Source organism: Oncorhynchus tshawytscha, linkage group LG06 (assembly GCF_018296145.1).
Source record: "Oncorhynchus tshawytscha isolate Ot180627B linkage group LG06, Otsh_v2.0, whole genome shotgun sequence".
NCBI classification, from domain to species: Eukaryota; Metazoa; Chordata; class Actinopteri; order Salmoniformes; family Salmonidae; genus Oncorhynchus; species Oncorhynchus tshawytscha.
The window spans coordinates 63,867,865-63,887,300 of NC_056434.1; the positions used below are offsets into that span (position 1 = coordinate 63,867,865).

The following is a 19,436-nucleotide window of genomic DNA, read 5'->3' on the forward strand; positions in this document are numbered from 1 at the left end:
TAAAAGATGAAAAATATATAGCAAGATACAGTCGCAAGTACATTACATCAGAACAACCCTAACATCACAGCCATCATAGACCATGTTATTAAATCAATCTATGTAAGGATTGCCTTTGAAAATGTTCTGTCCACCTTGCTAGGGAAAAGTGTGTCATCAGACAATGTCTTTATGTTGGGTTTCCTGCTCAGTGTCACAGACACCGGAGCACATGAAGAATTTGGCAATATGTTATTAAAATGACCATCAAAAATGTTTCTAAATCACAGAAAATAAGTATGAAACGACCCATTAGGAACCTTTCCAAAATGTATCATTTAGAAACCCTTGTGTGTCTAAAAGTCAGAGTGCACCAACAACTTGCATAAAAATATATGTATATGACTCAAAAAGGACATCAGACATTTACAGGTATCATAGCAGAGATTTACTCACCGCATATTTTTCTATATTCTCAGAGTCTATGAGGCTTTCATTGGGGCTGAGAGTGCAGACTTCTCTCGGCTGTAAGGTGTGTGTCTCTCCGTCTCTCTGAGATGGATGTGACCGTGTCCTCTCCTCCTTCCTTACCCAGGCTGTGTGCCAGTTCCTCCACTCCTGTCTCTTGTCTCCCAGAGGGACCCAAAACAATAGGAGTTCTAACATACCTGAGAGCCCTCTGACATCTTAAACCGCTGAGAAGGGGAACACCCATATTTTTCATTATGTATCATTCCTCTCACAATAACTGGACAAGTCCCCTGAGGCATTCATTTGTCCTCCTCACTGTAAAGGGATAGATTCAAATAGACAAGGAACACTGGTCGGGATAGGTTCATCTGTAACGAAGTGTAAGAGTTTTACAGTGTTATTCTACGGAGAATAGTTCACAATTATATGATGTGGACATTTTACATTTGGGTTACATTCTACATTTATCATGATTACTTATTGTTTTCTCGGAGGAAGGCCTTTGCATAAACTATACAGAATGTGCCTCTAGGAATCAGGACCCACATTCACAAAGCATCTCAGAGTATTTTTTTTTAACCTTTATTTAATTAGGCAAGTCAGTTAAGAACAAATTCTTATTTACAATGACAGCCTAGGAACAGTGGGTTAACTGCCTTGTTCAGGGGCAGAAGGACAGCTTCTTACATTGTCAGCTCGGGGATTCAATCTAGCAACCTTTCAGTTACTGGCCCAACGCTATAACCACTAGGCTACCAGGTCTCTCTTCTTATTCATTAAGGTCTACAGGCAAAACGGATCTGAGATCAGTCCTCCTAATCTGAGACGCTTTGCGAATACGGCCCCAGGAGTCCAAATAGTAGGAGTAGGAGTGCTGATTTAGGATCAGTTTTGCCTTTTAGATCATAATGAATAAGATCAGGACAGATCATAGATCAGCACTCCTACTCTGAGATGCTTTGTGGATACATTGCAGGTGCTTCACTCGTAGACCTGCTAATCAGCTGTGTGGTGAGATAAAGGCTACAGGTAGATAATATATGCTCGGTTATAAAGTAATAAAGTAAGTCTACTGTGTTAATAAGGCCATTTAAAGGGACATTACCTGTCTGGTTTATCAGTTCCATTCCCAGGTGGAGCAATCACTTGAATAGAGTGTTTTGATATATTTTTATTGTCTGGTCAATAAAAAGCTTTGATATGATCTTATTTCAGAAAAATATCATGATTATTCATGCTGTACAATAGTTGTACAATACATTTCTAATTTAACATCGAAAAATACATTGTCACTGGTGGATCAGTAAATACTTTTCCACACTGCATTTACTGATGCATCTGAGAAATGTGACTCATAGACAAATTAGTCATCACCGTGGAGACTTGAGTCAGTGCATCAGCAAAACTGATCAGTGTTGTTTCAAGCTTTGGTTCAGTTTTGTGTGAAAACTTTACCTGGGTTGTTTAAATGATACTGAATCTAATGATATATATCAACAATGAAGCCTGTAGTTTGAAAACTTCCTGTACAGCTGGTATTTCAAGGCATGTGTAGAAGAGAACAGCAGGGGATGAGCATTGTAGGGGAAATAATTTTTTTAATTTTTTTACAAATCTTGATTATTTCCTCAAAACAGTTTACCAATAAAGCCTAGATATTCTAATTACCTCATCTTATTTTTCATTGCTATTAGTTTGATTATATATATATATATATTCTGCCACAAAAACCTATTTTTTGCGACTTTACATTCCATCCCTGTGGTAGTTGCTAACCATTGCTATGAATGCTAAAATGCCGATATTACTGAAACATATAACACTTGTTGGCATATCCCTCTGTACTGGCACAGATCTACTCTCATGAGTCCTCTCAAGATCCCTCCCCCTTGACTCATGTTGTTCTCTCTCTCTCACACACACACAGATAGAGAGAAAGAGAGAGAGAGAGAGAGAGAGAGAAGGGTTGGGGAGAGAGATTGATTCCTAATATGGTCAAGACGGAAAAAAAGGTGAGCCAGGTAATACCCCAATACACCCCTTTCCCATTATGTAAATTAGCTGACGTCGTGAGACTGACCTTTCTTATAAATCAAACGATTCTTAACTATAGCATCATATAGCAATAGACGTTACAACGTTGTTGCAGAAAGCGTTTAAACAGGTGCTGCGCAGACATACCGTTGCTCGTTTGGTGAACTAGGAATCATTGGAGTGTGTAAACTGGTTGAACGAGCCGTAGCTGTGAGGAAGAGAGTACGCTTGTGTCGTTCAGGTGTTTACTCCATTTTTTTCTTTTCTCGGTTTTTCTCAAATTCAACTATGAAGATTTGGATTGCACTTCTTCTTGCGACTTTCGCAGTGGGTGCATCAGCTCAATGTAAGTTGCTTTTTAAAATAGGCATTTTTAACAAGGTAAATGTATTCTAATAATTTTGTTTTCTAACAGAAATGCATATAGTAATGTTTGGTAGCCCTGACCTCTAGCCAACTTTCAAAAGTTGGAGGCTGTTGGCTAAAATGTGTAAATTGCGTGGGTAATTGTATTGCCCTCTGCTCAGAACTGCCTACATATAGACAGGCGGGTCTAATCAAGCTTTTCGGTATAACACCGTTTGCTTAAATATTACAATGACGTAATTGTATGAATTTTAGTTACACTCAAACCATCAGTTTCGGTGCGCAAAGAGCGGTCTGTTGTGTAACCGGTTCGAGTTCTCTACCGGTAGGCTTAATTACACCCTCCATGGGGATTCCTTTGTCACTTCGTTCTAGCATATAATGGCTTTTTTTCTAGCAGACAGGTCAATTACTTCACCGGTTAGCCTCATGTAGACTTGACCTGTTTAATTTGTCTTCCACAGGCACATGTGAGAGTTTTAAGTGGGCTACATGTGATGGCACCCCTTGTCAGTGTGGCGTTATGGTGGGAACTGGTGAGATGCAGAACCTGAACTGCTCTAAATGTAAGTACCTCATCAATAACAGGCCACGTTCATCTAATATTTGGAACTTTTTAAAGGTGCAGTCAAACATGATTTTTTTTTCCCCCCCCTCGGTTAAAATGATAATGCCCATGTAAGAGATGTTTGACAAGATGGCCTGACAATTCAGCCTGTTTTGGCCTGCCGGGCAGGACATTTTGTTATTAATTGACCAATGAGTTCCAAACCCCTCTGCTGTTTCACGGTGGCTGGCAACCAATAAATGTTGCATTACCACCACCTACTAGGTTATTACTATTTTATACTTTGTTTGGAGAAAAGGGGATTCCCTGCCATCTGACCCTACACATTAATAACCCACTACCCTATTCCACTATTTTAAACCTGTCTGGTCCAGCTCAGGCCAATGGCCTGGAAGCATGGGACACCAACACACACACTAACTCTTCTGACCTATTTGCATATGCAGTCACTAACTCTACCTACATGTACTATTACCTCGACACCGGTACCCCCTGTATATAGCCCGCTATTTTTTTACTGCTGCTCTTTATTTGTGATCTCTTTTTTGGAGGGGGGTATTTTCTTAACTGCATTGTTGGTTAAGGGCTTGTAAGCATTTCACTAAGGTCTACTACAGCTGTTGTATTCGGCACGTGACAAATTTAGATTTCACCTCAAATCTCGTACACCCAAATACTTCTCTGCAGCTGCTACCACAACCTACATTTTCTACGACTTTACGTCCCATCCCTGTGGTACAGTTGATAACCATTGCTTTGAATGCTAAAAAGCAAATCTTACTGAAGCGTATCCTTCTGTACTGGCACAGATTTACTCACAAATCCTCTCCGGATCCCTCCCCCTTGACACCTGTAACAATGTAATGGATTTGGCACAAAAGCTTGTATGGGATAACTGAAATATCCTTGCATCACTTTGTTGGGCAATAACTCAACATCAACACTCAAAAGATCCAACAGACTTCCGTTTCACTGCTCACGCCACCCAATCTGCATCGCACCAAATGACGAGCATCACAAACACTGGGAATATTCCCCTTCAGTTGGTCCACTTTTACATTTTATGGCTGCTCCAGTAATCAAGCCTGTCAACTGCAGTAACCATTCCCTCTGACCGGCAGAAACACAAGCAACTATCACAAGACCACTTCAGGTTACCTTCAGAATTCACAGCACCAACTCATTTTCAGCTACCCTGAAACCACATGTGGATCAGCTTAAAGGCAGGTGTCTACTTTCTCAAAACGTCACTCCTACTGTCACTAATCTTTATCAGTGCAAGCCTCGGGCTCTGAGAACTTCACCACACTCGCCACCTCTAATTTACCCTTATTCACTTTAATTTGACCTCGAGCCGGTGTGTGGCTTACACTTTCCACCATTTGACAAACCACCTCCCTTTTCCCCCCGCCGTCTTCAAACGATTCCTGCTTTCAAGACCTCTGCCAATAAAGACTTTTCAGTTTTCACCACTCCCAGACCGTTGTAGCTATATTCTTGCCTGAGAAATTGCTCTTTCCTAAGAAGCTATTTGTTTCTTTTGACCATTTAATTGAACACACTTGTTAGCCATAAATTATTTGATATTGCGATGACTGCATTGGACATTTTTATATACTTCCTGTTTTGAATACTGCAACGACAGTCTGTGTTCACGGGTAGAAAAGTGTCAGTCCTTGGATGGTGCTATTTTCAATATTTATTATCCCTCTCCTGTCAGTGGTCCCCAAATGCTTCCTGATGAAGGCAGAGATGTACCGTGCTAGGAAAGGCCTGTCCACTCGTACTGGAGGAAAGCCAGTCAAGACTGCCTTTGTGGACAACGATGGCATCTACGACCCAGACTGTGAGACCACTGGTGCCTTCCGGGCCAAGCAGTGCAATAACACAAAGGAGTGTTGGTGTGTCAACAGTGCTGGCGTGCGCAGAACCGACAAGGGAGACGAGAGCCTTCGGTGTGAGAAGTTGGTGGAGACATAGTAAGTGCCTATCGTGTATTGTCATTCCTCATGCATTTTAGAATAAAGGGTTAGTATCATTCATGCGAGATGTGTTTTTGGCCTTGCCGTACAGCCTATGCTACACATGTGAACCATACATGCAGGATGAGTAAGTTGAGATATGAAGGGTAGAGATGCCAAAGAGTGATAGGCTTCATCTCAATTCTGATGACTAGGCCATTGTACCAGGTATTTAAATCTAATCTACCCCCTGTCCCTTTCTCCTAGTTGGGTTCGCCTGGAGCTCAAGCACAAGCCAGTGAACAACGCTGTGGATGCTGCTAAGTTGCAGGCGTAAGTAGATGTCTATTTTTCTAGAATTTAATATTACAGCACTTGTAAATTGTTGCTGCGTGGAATAACTGAACTTTTGTCCTAATGCAGTGCCATAGCAACTGCCATCCAGAACCGTTACAGCTTTGACAAGACCTTTGTGAAGGAGGTAGAGTACGACCCTGAGGCTCGCCTGATCGTTGTCGATGTCAAGAAGGAGAAGGGAGACCGCAAGGCCGACCTGTCTCGTATGGCTTACTACATGGAGAAAGACGTAAGCATGACCTCTCTTTGCTTTGGGATTTCACTGAAGTAACAAAGATCAAGGTTGGGAAGATGCCTTCTGACCTCAATGGGACTTCCCAGTTAAAATAAACTTTGTCAAAACCCAGATTAACCTGTGAATATTCCATGTTATTCCCAGGTTAAGGTGCTGCCACTGTTCAAGGACCAGGCTAAGTTTGAACCCAGTGTGGACGGTCAGAAGCTGGAGATGGAGGATATCTTGGTGTACTATGTAGACGAGGAGGGCCCCACCTTCACCATGAAAAGGCTGACCGGGGGAGTCATCGCCGTCATCGTGGTGGTCATCCTGGCTGTGGCCGCCGGACTGCTGGTCCTCTACCTTGCGAGGAGGCGAGAGCGGGGGTACAGCAAAGCAGAGGTGAGTGGTCCAATAGGTCTCATTGATTTTTAAGCGCTTGAAATGTGTAAAGTGGTCATGGTTCTATTAATGCAACCCTCTCTATCATTACTAGTTTACGATCATCAAAACCGTACTAACCTGTTGGAAAAAAACAATTGCCGCCTGATGTTTTGTTGCTTGTGTCTTTCAGCCTAGAGAGATGGAGGCCATGTAGACAAATGTTAACCACAGAGCTGGTTCTACGCTGAAATATTAACACCTTGTATTGTGCCTTTTATAACATTCTGTTTGCAATTGTTACTTGAGGGATGCCGTTTTGTAAAGGATTGGTCAAATCTATTTAGCACTATTACTACTACCCAGCATTTTTATTTATGAGCTGTTGATTTAAACGTAACCTTTTGATTTAAATGAAGATGTTTGAATGCTGTAGATCCCGCAAACTTGACTCTGGACATCGACGCCAGTTCCACTTCAATAATAAAATGTTCCACACTAGTCAGGGACTTATTTAGACCTGGGGCACCAGGTAGGTGCAATTTTAGTATCAGGTAGAACAGAACCGGCAGGTTGTACGGTTTCATATGAACTTTGTTTTTGATGATTTTTTAAAAATAAACTGGATTTTAAAATGATCCTATTTGTCAATTGCTTTTCTTCTAAGCCAAGAGATTCAGCATTTGAGCCAGGTACTACTTTTTAAGGTGTCAATGGAAAATTACTGTGCAGAGTCAGATTAGAGGTGTGTGGTGTTTATAGACACCTTAGTTTAAATGCATTTGGCTAAGTTATTCACAATTCCTGACCATTTTAATCCTAGTAAAAATTCCGTTTTAGGTCCGTTAGATCACCACTTTATTTTAAGAATGTGAAATGTCAGCATAATAGGAGTGATTATTTCAGTTTTATGTCTTTCGTCACATTCCCAGTGGGTCAGAAGGTTACATGCACTCAAATGGTATTTGGTAGCATTGCCTCTACATTTTAACTTGGGTCAAACGTTTCACGTAGCCTTCCCCAACTTCCCACAATAAGTTGGGGGCATTTTGGCCCATTCCTCCTGACAGAGCTGGTGTACATGAGTCAGATTTGTAGGTCTTCATTCTCACACATGCATTTCAGTTCTGTCCACACATTTTCTATGGGCATTAGGTCAGGGCTTTGTGAGTGCCACTCCAATACCTTGACTTTTGTCCTTTAAGCTGTTTTCCCACAACTTCGGAATTATGCTTGGGGTCATTGTCCATTTGCGACCAAGCTTTAACTTCCTGATGCCATCTAAGTGCACCAGTCCCTCCTGCAGCGAAGTACCCTCACAACATGATGCTGCCACCCCCGTGCTTCACGGTTGGGATGGTGTTCTTCGGCTTGCAAGCTTCCCCCTTTTCCTCCAAACGTAATGATGGCCAAACCGTTAATTTTTTTTTGTTTCATTAGACTAGAGAACATATCGCCAAAGTACAATCTTTGTTCCCATGTGCAGTTTCAAACCGTAGTCAAATTTATGGCGGTTTTGGAGCAGTGGCTTCTTACTGAGCGGTCTTTCAGGTTATGTCACTATAGATACTTTTGTACCTGTTTCCTCCATCTTCAAGGTCCTTTGCTGTTCTGGGATTGATTTGCACTCTTCACACAAGTACTTTCCTCTCTAGGAGAAAGAACGTGTCTCCTTCCTGAGCGGTATGACGGTTGCATGGTCCCATGGTGTTTATACTTGCGTACTATTGTTTGCACAGATTAACGTGGTACCTTCAGGCGTTTGGAAATTGCTCCCGAGGATGAGCCAGCCTTGTGGAGGTCTACAATTTTTTTTTTTTTTTAGGACTAGGCTGATTTCTATAGATTTTTTTTCCCATGTCATGCAAAGAGGCACTGGGTTGGAAGGTAGGCCTTGAGAAACATCAACAGGTACACCTCCAATTGACTCAAATTACGATAATTAGCCTATCAGAAGCTTCTAAAGCCATGACAATTTTCTGGAATTTTCCAAGCAGTTTAAGCCACAGTCAACTTGGTGTATGTAAACTTCTAACCCACTGGAACTGTGATAGTGAAATACTCAACAATTGTTGGAAAAATGACTTATGCACAAAGTAGATGTCCTACCCAACTTTCCAAAACTATAATTTAACAAGAAATATGTGGAGTGGTTGAAAACGAGTTTTAATGACTCCAACCTAAGTGTGTAAACTTCTGACTTCAACTCTATTTAATGCTGTCTGTCGCCACCCTAGCAATGGGGATTTGTTGTCCAGAGCAGAATGGCGGGCTGTCAAGCGCTTGCCTATTCCTTTGGATTGGTGGATACATCTTATTGGAATATTTGAGGGGTGTTAGCTGCCTGTATTCAGTGGAGAGCTACTAGCCACGTGAATATGCATAGGCATCTCGACAATCTTTTCAAAGTTGCCAGGATGTCTAGTGTCCTGTATCAGTACACAAGCTAAATATTACAAAACTTCTATTTGATCAAATAAACCTCATGTAGCAAATATACAATTTTGTCACAACACAATGTCTCAAGTTGAAGGAGCATACAATTGGTATGCTGACTACAGGAATATCCACCAGGGCTGTTGCCAGAGAATTGAATGTTCATTTCTCTTCCGTAAGCCACCCTTTTAGAGAATTTGGCAGTACGTCCAACCGGCCTCACAGCCACAGACCTTGTGTATAGCTTCATGGGTGTGAGTGGTTTGCTGATTTCAACATTTTGAACAGAGTTGGCCATGGTGGCGGTGGAGTTATGGTATGGGCAGACAAGCTTCAAACACAATTGCATTTTATCGATGGCAATTTGAATGCACTGAACTACCATGACGAGATCCTGAGGTCCATTTCTTTTAAGGTATCTGTGACCAACAGATGCATATCTGTATTCCCAGTCATGTGAAATCCATAGATAAAGGCTTAATTTATTTATTTAATTTGACTGATTTCCTTATATGAACTGTAACTCACTAAAATCATAGAAATTGTTGCATGTAGGCATTTATACTATTAAGTATATGTAAACATTGTTACCCCTAAACATAATTGTATGGCTAGTATTGGTGATGGCACTTTACTGAACCTCAGCCATGCCCATTTACACATCTCTGACTTGATCCCAGCTGAGCTCAAGCAGTGAAGAACGGGAACCACTGAGCATGTTTACACACATTGTGTACATCAGACATGTTTGAACACTGTACAAACTAATTGCCTGGGTGTGTATTTGGATATGTTGCCAAATAGGACTGTTAATCCATGTTATGTGGAAATGGCTTCCATCTTCTCTATAGTTTCTCTGTCGTGCCCGTATTTCTCTTTCTGACCCCACTGCCCACAAGTCCCGAGTATGTCAGTCAATCCAGTAGAAAGTCAACTATGGTTTGATTTCACTTTGTTTACATTCAGAGACAGTTTTGTTATTCTCCCCAGGTGAAAAGACTCAATAGGGCGTGGTCACCTCTGGTCTCTGCTCCATGTGAGTCACACGTTCAGTATCTGTTTATACTCTGTTAGAAATGCCACTGAGTGTCTGGTCTCTATAGACCTTACTTACTATCATGGGATCATTGATACCTTTTGTAGCGGCTTTTGAAAGTATGCCTGTATTTTTTCCAGGTATATTCAATACATACAGATGAGCTATGACCATGAATGCTTGAATGTTTGAATTGTTTATGAAAGATCTATTATCTCTGAGCTTGTGTTCATATTAATATAAATTGCATTACATTGAGAATGCATTTTCATGCCAGTCGATTGAGAAGGGCCTATGTGTAGATATGACACCACCTGTTTCATGGGGCACTCGGTAGCTTAGCGGTTAAGCGCATTGGGCTAGTAACCGAAAGGTTGCTGGTTCAAATCCCCAAGCTGAATAGGTAAAAAATAAATCTGTCTGTAATCTTGAGCATCTTGTAATCTTAACCCTTATTGCTCTGGATAAAATGGATGTGGTTAGTCAACCTCGGCTCTGAAACTGTTTGGCATCACATCAGCCCTGTTTGTTAAGTTTAGGTCCACATAATTCTCTACGCTATTACTAACCAATAGGTGGACTGAGTTTGTGTGAGGCATGCCATCTCAGGATGGTAAACTGTATTTACTGCTCTCTTATCAGAGCTGTTGGTGTCAGAATGTCAAGTCAAACACCTTAAGGTCAAAGCACATCAGTGGAATTGTAGGTAACCAGTCTCTCTATGCACCATAGTGCCCTAAAAACTCAGGACCCTGTCTGCGGTGCAAACACTTAAACGACTTATCCCCTCAGCCCACAAAATAAGTGGACACTTCTGATGTCGTATCATGACGAGTATACACTTGCAGGGCGAGGGAGGAAGGAATGATATTTAAATGGACCACCCTTGGCTGGATATTCGTCACTCGTTCATCTCGCGTTGTGTTTTCAGCTATCGGTAGCTTGTGGGTGCTTTATATGCGCTACAGTCAATTATGAGTGCATGTCTATTTATATTAAATATATCATTATTAAGATATCCCTACTGTATGATTGCTAGCAAATTAATTATCTATCTAAGGTCAGCTTGCCTAGCCGGAACTTCTGAAGGATGTTTTTATTTCTACAATTTCCAAAAGATGCCTAACAAAAACATATTTTCTTTTTACGAGATGTGTTTGTGCCATCATGTGCATTAGTAGCCCAATTTCGAACTTACTTGCATTAATTTTTACTTACACTTGTATGTTGACTTCTCCATTGATGTTTTTAAGTTTTCACAGACTTTTCTTAGCGGATGTACGATCGTCGCAGTGGGGAGTTTCAGGCCCCGGAGCGAATATAATTCTACACGAGCAAAGCCGACTAAAAACGAGGGCTAATCATGGCTAATCATTTGGACCGCCCTCCAAGATGGTGACGGGGATTCCCCCAAGGGAATAAGGCGAGGGTAAGTGGACGAGGGTGTGTCTTTTAAGTGTTTGGACCGCAGCCCCTGGGACTAAACACCTCCCTCTGCATCCTGGACTTCCTGATGGGCCGCCCCCAGGTGGTAAGGGTAGATAACAACACATCCGTCACGCTGATCCTCAACACGGGGGCCCCTCAGGGGTGCGTGCTCAGTCCCCTCCTGTACTCCCTGCACAGCCAGGCATGACTCCAATATCATCATTAAGTTTGCCGATGACACAACAGTGGTAGGCCTGATCACCGACAACGACGAGACAGCCTATAGGGAGGAGGTCAGAGACCTGACCATGTGGTGCAAGGACAACAACCTCTCCCTCAATGTGATCAAGAAAAAGGAAATGATTGTGGACTACAGGAAAAGGAGGACCGAGCACACCCCCATTCTCATCGAAGGGGCTGTAGTGGAGCAGGTTGAGAGCTTCAAGTTCCTTGGCTTCCACATCACTAAAACTAACATGGTCCAAGCACACCAAGACAGTTGCGAAGAGAGCATGACAAAACCTATTCCCCCTCAGGAGACTGAAAAGATTTGGCATGGGTCCTCAGATCCTCAAAAGGTTCTACAGCTGCACCATCCTGACAGGTTGCAGCACATCACTGGGGCCAAGCTTTTTGCCTTCCAGGACATCTATTTTTTTTATTTTTTTTATTTCACCTTTATTTAACCAGGTAGGCAAGTTGGCAACCAGGTGGCCAAGATAAAGCAAAGCAGTTCGACACAAACAACGACACAGTTACACATGGAGTAAAACAAACACAAGTCAATAATACAGTATAAACAAGTCTATATATGATGTGAGCAAATGAGGTGAGATAAGGGAGGTAAAGGCAAAAAAAAAGGCCATGGTGGCAAAGTAAATACAAAATAGCAAGTAAAACACTGGAATGGTAGATTTGCAGTGGAAGAATGTGCAAAGTTTAAATAAAAATAATGGGGTGCAAAGGAAAATCTATACCAGGTGGTGTCAGAGGAAGGCCCTAAAAGTTGTCAAAGACTCCAGCCACTCATGTCATACACTGTTCTCTCTGCAACCGCATGGCAAGCGGTACCAGAGCGCCAATTCTAGGTCCAAGAGGCTTCTAAACAGCTTCAACCCCCAAGCCATAAGACTCCTGAACATCTAATCAAATGGCTACCCAGACTATTTGCATTGCCTGCCCCACCCCCCCTTTACGCTGCTGTTACTCTCTGTTATTATCTATGCATAGTCACTTTAATAACTCTACCTACATGTACATATTACCTCAATTACCGCAACTAACCAGTGCCCCCGCACCTTGACTCTGTACCAGCACCCCCTGTAAATAGCCTCGTTATTATTTTACTGCTGCTCTTTAATTATTTGTTAATTTATTTATATTTCTGTACTTTTCTTAAAACTGCATTGTGGGTTAAGTAAGTAAGCATTTCACTGTAAGGTCTACTACACCTGTTGTATTCATCGCATGTGACAAATAACATCTGATTTGAATAGTATATCTACATCTGAGAGAGAGATTATTAGCCAAATCGACAAGGGTTACGTTTGTTGTATTTGAAAGGTGCAGGGCAAGAGATCATTTCCACATTATGAACACCAGAAGCTAACTATTGAAAACCTGTCTCAGCTTACTCACATTGTTGGGTTTGGTGTTTGTTTCTGGAGATTCTTCTTTTACTAGCAGTATGGCTACATATAATTAGCATTTTTGGATGTTTCCAGGTGTCAACATCGATTAACCAATGAATTGGACACCTGTCTGTCTAAGTGTTATAATCATGCATTTGGTACATTACTTATTGACAAAGGATTTCCTTTCTCACTGGAGTTTCTCTTACTCTTTAAAACAAAAACTAAAATACTACACAAATATACAAAAATAGCCTTAAAAATTAATAATTGCTATTTTCAATAGTCATGACAAATTGTTTTCCCTATGTTTCCCATTCAAACTCTTCTTCCTTCTACTGTTTTCCTCCTCTCCTGAGCAACACAAAGTGCCTCTCTAACTAGTTTAGACAGGTTTGGGTGTCAGATATTCCCCTTCCGCCCACTGTTCCTGGAATGAGGGTGTCAGTTCCCCGACAGGCCCTATTGAAAGCTCCACAGCATCAGCCAAAGAGAGAACAACAGTCAATACTACTGGGAGATATATTTTGGAACAGTTTTTAATATATATATATTTTTAAATAAGTCTGTTTTAATAGGATAATTACACTGTTTAAATGGCTGCAGGCAGTCGGTTAACCCTGGCCCATCTCTATGGGGATTCCAAATGCCTGTCTGAAGCACAACTCCAAGGGTGTCCGTTTGCCAATGGCATTTATTTAAATATTTGTACAATAATGACCATTTGAAAAGATGCATTCTACATATATTTATAAAAATGTATGGCATATCAAAATAAATACCTAAGTCATACAGTATAAGCTTGTATTTTGGGAATGACACGCAGCATGAACAGCAAAACACGCACGAGAAACAAGGAACATACAGCTCAAAATGGGTTCAGATTCTAATGAATGATCATACTGATCTAAAAATATGCTTTCCAGTTCATCTTCATAGTAACGTGATGCAAAATGGAACAAATGGGTTGTGCTTTGGTTTAAATTCAATTTGTCAACTGTCACACCCTCCCAAACTCCTTCCACTGTAATACAAAAATTGCACTCCTTTAAGGATTGTAATATCGATTCGCTTTCTTTAAATATAAATCATCCGATTTATTCATTTCAGTGTAGTTAAATAAAGATTCAATGTAAAAAAAAAAGTTTTAAAAATGGTTTCAGTCTCTGAACTGTTTAATCAACATTTCCGCAGTCTCCTGAATTAGCCTAGTGTGCATTGGCGCACATGTGCAACTGGCCCGAGCTGGTTTTCCCTGGCTAAACTATGCTAGTTTTGATCCTCATTGCCAAACTTCATAATAAATACATTTTATTTTAACTAGGCAAGTCAGTTAAGAACAAATTCTTATTTACAATGACGGCCCACACCGGCCGAACCCGGACGACGCTGGGCCAATTGTATGCCACTCTATGGGACTCCCAATCACGGCCGGTTGTGATACAGCCTGGATTCAAACCAGGGTGTCTGTAGTGACGCCTCTAGCATTGAGATGCAGTGCCTTAGACCGCTGCGCCACTCGGGAGCCCATAAATAATGCAACTTCAGAATCCCTTTGCTAGTGATACAATCATTTAGTTAAGAAATTCACTGGAATGCAGCAATTGATATCCTTCGTCACCGCCATCTTAAGACAGATATCTTAAACCAGTCATGACTATTCAACAAAACAATAAATCATTTTGAAGTTACTTTCCAGCAAATTTCTTAGTAACATGATTGTATAACTAGCAAGGGAGTTTTGAAGTTGATGCAGTATTTCCTCACCACTTCATAGGGCTCGACCATCTTTTAAAGGGGCAGTGCAGTCTAAAACATGATTTTCCTGTGTTTGATATATATTTCCCCACTATAAAGGTTGGAATAATACTGTGAAATTGTGAAAATGCCCTTTTAGTGTACGGGCTGTTTAAAAAGGGTGCCTGACATTTCAGCTTGTTTGACTGGGTGGAATTTTGGACCGCCAATCGACATCACCAAGCGAGATAAGTTAATAGACCAATAACAAAGAGAGTTTGCCCTCATCTCTGTCAATAAAAGCTGGTTTTAAGGTTACACTTCCCTCCCATTAGGCTCCTCCGATTAGGCCCCTCACTCAGGCCACTCTCAGACAGTCCTAGCAACATTCTTGCTGGAGAAATATCATTTTTCTAAGAAGCTGCTGTTGTTCCCTTTTGACCATTTTAATTGAAAACAATCACAGTAAGGTACTTAATTGTTAACCAGAAATGGGAATTGAGATTTTTTTTAAATGGCTGCATTGGACTTTTAACATACCAACTACTCATAAAGCGGTCTTTCTCAATACTGTACTGTGTCACTTCCACTTACCCAATCATGTGCATCAATCACTTCCATTGCATTCTTTCCAACGTCTCCACAAACTAGCCACTTACACCACTCCCTTTCCTCAATCTCTGTACTGTCCATGCAACCAACTTTGCACGAAGGAAGCTTATTCATCTCTCCACTCCAACCATAGTGGTCCAGTTGGCTAAAACAGCAACCCCAACGTCATCCTATATCCTTTCAATAATCCTGTTCTACATGGCACTTGTATTTAAGGCTATATCATAGGCTGATCGTGTTGGTTTCCTTTACCTTATTTCACACCCAGAAATATGAACAACAAAAAAAGGTCCTCTGTTGGAAACTGGCATTATAGGTCGCAGTAAAAACAGAAGAAAAATATCTAGAGGCGCTATACAACGGCGACCCTGGCCGTGACCCCACTCCTTGTGGGTGTCTAATGGGGAGTTGGGATATGCAACAAACAAAAAACATTTGGAGTACACATTAGTGTGTAACAGCACAAATATAAGCACCCCTAAAAGTATTATTATAATAATAGAGGTACAAAATTTTAAAGGCAGGAAGTAAACTGTGTACAAAGTTACAAAAAATATAAAACAAGCAATAGAAAATATTGAAAAGCTTAAACTAGAGAAGGCTTTAGAATTTAAGGCTGTCTGTCAATAAATAACACTGACCTTGCTCTTTGGTGAGCGAACAGAAGGATCTACAGCGGATGAATTAAAGTGCACAGGGATGAGAAAAAGCTCACTATGGACCATTGTACCATGTACCCACTGTACCATGCCATAAGTCTCTGCACTGGAGTTCGTCACTCCCCTGTCACGTGATCAGAGACGAGACTGGGTGGCGTCATTATGCCACAACGTGTCAAAACGTTTTGCAATGGGAAAAGTAAATGGCTGTTTCTTATTGGACAGGTTAAGATTGTACCCCCCACTGTTTCACTCCATTTCGTACCTACTGAACACAACCCTGATTCCACGTACTCCGCTGATCCCCTGGCCTGATATAAATGTATGTAGCTGTTCTTGCAGCTTGTAGAAGGGCGATCACAGGAGAGTAGGTGCCTTGCTAGGTCTGCCCGCCGCTGGTGGTGATTTACTCCTTAGCTCTTTGCTCTTGAGATTGACAGGCTGAGCCACCAGCAAGGCAGGGGCAGAGAGGTGGTGGGTGGCGGCTTTCTGTTGATGGGCACTGTTGATGTAACTGGAGATGAGAAGGGTCATCTCCCTGTTCTGCAAAACAAAACAGAACCTTTTCATCTCTTTACATAAGTGCAAATCTACCTGCACATAGTTCAGCTGAGCCTCTGAAATCAGAAATGGCTGTTGAGAGAGAGAGAGAGAGAGAGAGAGAGAGTCGGAGAGTGAGAGAGAGAGAGCGAGGGAGACTAAGAAGAGAGAGAGAGAGGAGGATAGGGAGAGTGTGTTCTTGTGTGCCTCACACACTAACCTTGGAGGTGGCCATAGTGAACAGGTGTTTCTCTGTGGGCTTGTCTTTGGTAGCATTACTGCCAATGCTCTGGCTTACCACCAGCATAAAGTCCTGCCTGCAGCCTCCAAACGTCATCAGGTTCTTATAAGGGTGGGACACCAGCAGTTTCTACACAGTAAAGGGGAACATGGAGAGTGATGGGCGTAGTGAGCAGAGAGACTAGTGGGAAACCACAGGAAAACATGCATAAACCAAAAGATGAAAAGATGGTAGTAGAAATGCTTACAATGGAGTTGTGCTCCAGCACGCTGATGCCATCCTCATGCACTGCCAGCCACAGGTGGGCACCCTGCTCAGGAGAGGGCGTGATGGACTGAACGATCACATGGTCAGAGAGACAAATCAGGGGAGAGCACAGAGAAAGAGTGATAGGTGGTTAACATCTTCATTCAATGCAAGGAACACACATATATATATATATATATGCCTGATTACCGACAATGATGAGACAGCCTGTAGGGGGGAGGTCAGAGACCTGGCCTTGTGGTGCCAGGACAACAACCTCTCCCTCAATGTGATCAAGACAAAGGAGATGATTGTGGACTACAGGAAAAGGCGGGCTGAACAGGCCCCCATTAACATCGACGGGGCTGTAGTGGAGCAGGTTGAGAGCTTCAAGTTCCTTGGTGTCCACATCACCAACAAACTAACATGGTCCAAGCACACCAAGACAGTCGTGAAGAGAGAACGACAAAACCTTTTCCCCCTCAGGAGACTGAAAAGATTTGCTATGGGTCCCCAGACCCTCAAAAAGTTCTACAGCTGCACCATCGAGAGCATCCTGACCGGTTGCATCACCGCCTGGTATGGCAACTGCTCGGCATCTGACTATAAGGAGCTACAGAGGGTAGTGCGTACGGCCCAGTACATCACTGGGGCCAAGCTTCCTGCCATTCAGGACCTCTATATACGGTGACAGATGAAGGCCCAAAAAATTGTCAAAGACTCCAGTCACCCAAGTCATAGACTGTTCTCTCTGCTACCGCAAGGCAATACATAGCCTCGTTATTGTTCCGTTATTGTGTTACTTTTTATTATTTGGTATCGGTACAGAGTCAATGTGTGGGGATACAGGGGATACAGGTTAGTCAAGGTAATTTGTACATGTAGGTAGGGGTGAAGTGATTATATGTATAGATAATAAACAGGGAGTAGCAACAGTGTATAAAACAGATGGGGGGGTGTCAATTTTTTAAAACTTTAGCTCATTTGGTAAAAATGTTATTAACTCTTTCTTGAACTGCACTGTTGGTTAAGGGCTTGTAAGTAAGCATTTCACGGTAAGGTGACCTGTTGTATTTGGAGCATGTGACAAATAAAATTTGATTTGATGTTGGACGATAAAACACACTGCTGACTAAATCATGGCTTTTTATAAAGGCTAACTTGTACTATGTAAGGCTAAGTGTGTACCTGCAGTATATTGTCCAGCTGGTTGATGTATGGGTTTCATTTTGTGCCAGCACACACACACACACACACACACACACACAGCCAACACACAGCCATTTCTGTGGTGTTTTTTTGTTTCTAAAAGAGCCAATATTAATGTGTGCACCACCACATTGTCTCTTCGTGTGGTGCAGATCATAGAAAAAACCCAATGCTCAGTGTGGCCAATGATGAGGTCGTCTGAAATGTCAACAAATAGGTAAATGTGTATGTGGAAGTATTTTTAATTAAAATCATTAGTCTTTGTCCAGTACATAAACACACACACACCTCTGCTTCAAACAGCTTGGCCCCGAAGAAGGGCCACTTCCTAGCCACAGTCAGGTAGATGCGTACACACTCGGATGAACTTCGACCCCTGAGTGATGCCCATCGGGTGGACAGACGCTGCCGCAGTTGCCTGGGGGGGTGGGAGAGGGTAGTTTATCAATGACAGAGTGTGTGTGAGGGGGATGAATAAATAACTGAAAGTATTTGAATCAGACCAAGAGAGAGTAATAATTACCCTTCAAGAGGTGTGTGAAACTTGGGTAAAGAAGGAAATAATATCATACCTGGGTCCAAATACTATTTGAAATCTTTCAAATACTTTTAGCATTTGCTTTAGCGTGCCCTTGAGTGTCATATGGTCGGGCTTTGCACTTTTAAAACTATTCTATTGGTTCCTTTGCGTCAATCAAGTCCAGACAAACGTTTTTGAACCCAGGTCTGTATAATGTAACACATTCTAGCAGCTTACCTGAGTTGTTCCTCAGTGGATGTCCTGCGGTAGTGTTTTGGGTAGAACCTCTCCAGTACCTGTTTCAGGGTCTGGTTGGACTTGGTCTGGGCTGAGTTGGGGCTGGCTGGGGTGGAGAACGGACGCTCAAAATCTCCAAACTCCACCTGAGACCAAAAACAATGACACTGCTCACACCCAGGCTAGGGGTACTGCAATGGCATTCAATACAATTGCAAAATCCCCATTCAACACATAGACAAAAGCAGAATAGATGATATGTCATTTACAATGGGCAGACAGTGAGGAGAGAGAAAAGACACCAATGATGTGTGTAACTTATGTGATGATATACAGTAGGCATATGGACGTCACAGACCTGGGCAAGCAGGGCAGACATCTCCAGAGCCAGCTCCTTGTTGACAGGGAAGTGTCCTGCTGCGATGGCCTCGTTGGCCTGATAGACCAGGAGCAGCCTCTCTCTCTCGGACTCACCTCTCACCTGAGGAGAGAAGTAGAGCCTGCAAACACACACCCAGACACAGGTAGAGTGTTACAAAAGGTTGACTGGTGGCGAATGAGATCTCTACA

The 19,436-nt window shown here is 42.1% G+C and overlaps 2 protein-coding genes across 4 annotated transcripts in view; one reads left to right on the forward strand and one right to left on the reverse strand.

The window, feature by feature from the left end:
* The first annotated feature begins 2,531 nt into the window (after positions 1-2,531).
* Positions 2,532-6,972, forward strand: LOC112252863 (tumor-associated calcium signal transducer 2). Its single transcript, XM_024424537.2, has 7 exons — positions 2,532-2,830; positions 3,315-3,416; positions 5,139-5,397; positions 5,647-5,712; positions 5,803-5,965; positions 6,116-6,355; positions 6,528-6,972. Exons 1-7 carry the CDS (start codon positions 2,773-2,775, stop codon positions 6,549-6,551), a joined length of 912 nt encoding a protein of 303 aa, XP_024280305.1. The 5' UTR covers positions 2,532-2,772; the 3' UTR covers positions 6,552-6,972.
* A 6,569-nt stretch (positions 6,973-13,541) lies between these two features.
* plekhh2 (pleckstrin homology domain containing, family H (with MyTH4 domain) member 2) overlaps positions 13,542-19,436 on the reverse strand; it is a 63,883-nt gene continuing 57,988 nt past the window's right edge. For all 3 annotated transcript variants that reach the window (XM_024424540.2, XM_024424539.2, XM_024424538.2), the window contains exons 25-30: positions 19,225-19,366; positions 18,867-19,012; positions 18,398-18,527; positions 16,902-16,988; positions 16,634-16,783; positions 13,542-16,416 (exon numbers count right to left, since the gene is read on the reverse strand). In XM_024424540.2, coding sequence (XP_024280308.1) covers positions 16,231-16,416; positions 16,634-16,783; positions 16,902-16,988; positions 18,398-18,527; positions 18,867-19,012; positions 19,225-19,366 — 841 coding nt within the window. In that variant the 3' untranslated portion in view covers positions 13,542-16,230. The remainder of the gene's footprint in view (positions 16,417-16,633; positions 16,784-16,901; positions 16,989-18,397; positions 18,528-18,866; positions 19,013-19,224; positions 19,367-19,436) is intronic.

Excerpts from the sequence above, each read along its gene's own strand:
- LOC112252863 (XM_024424537.2), top strand. The coding sequence starts at position 2,773 with ATGAAGATTTGGATTGCACTTCTTCTTGCGACTTTCGCAGTGGGTGCA. Across the intron at positions 5,398-5,646 it reads GAGAAGTTGGTGGAGACATA|TTGGGTTCGCCTGGAGCTCA; the intron begins GTAAGTGCCTAT and ends CCTTTCTCCTAG. Across the intron at positions 5,713-5,802 it reads GATGCTGCTAAGTTGCAGGC|TGCCATAGCAACTGCCATCC; the intron begins GTAAGTAGATGT and ends GTCCTAATGCAG.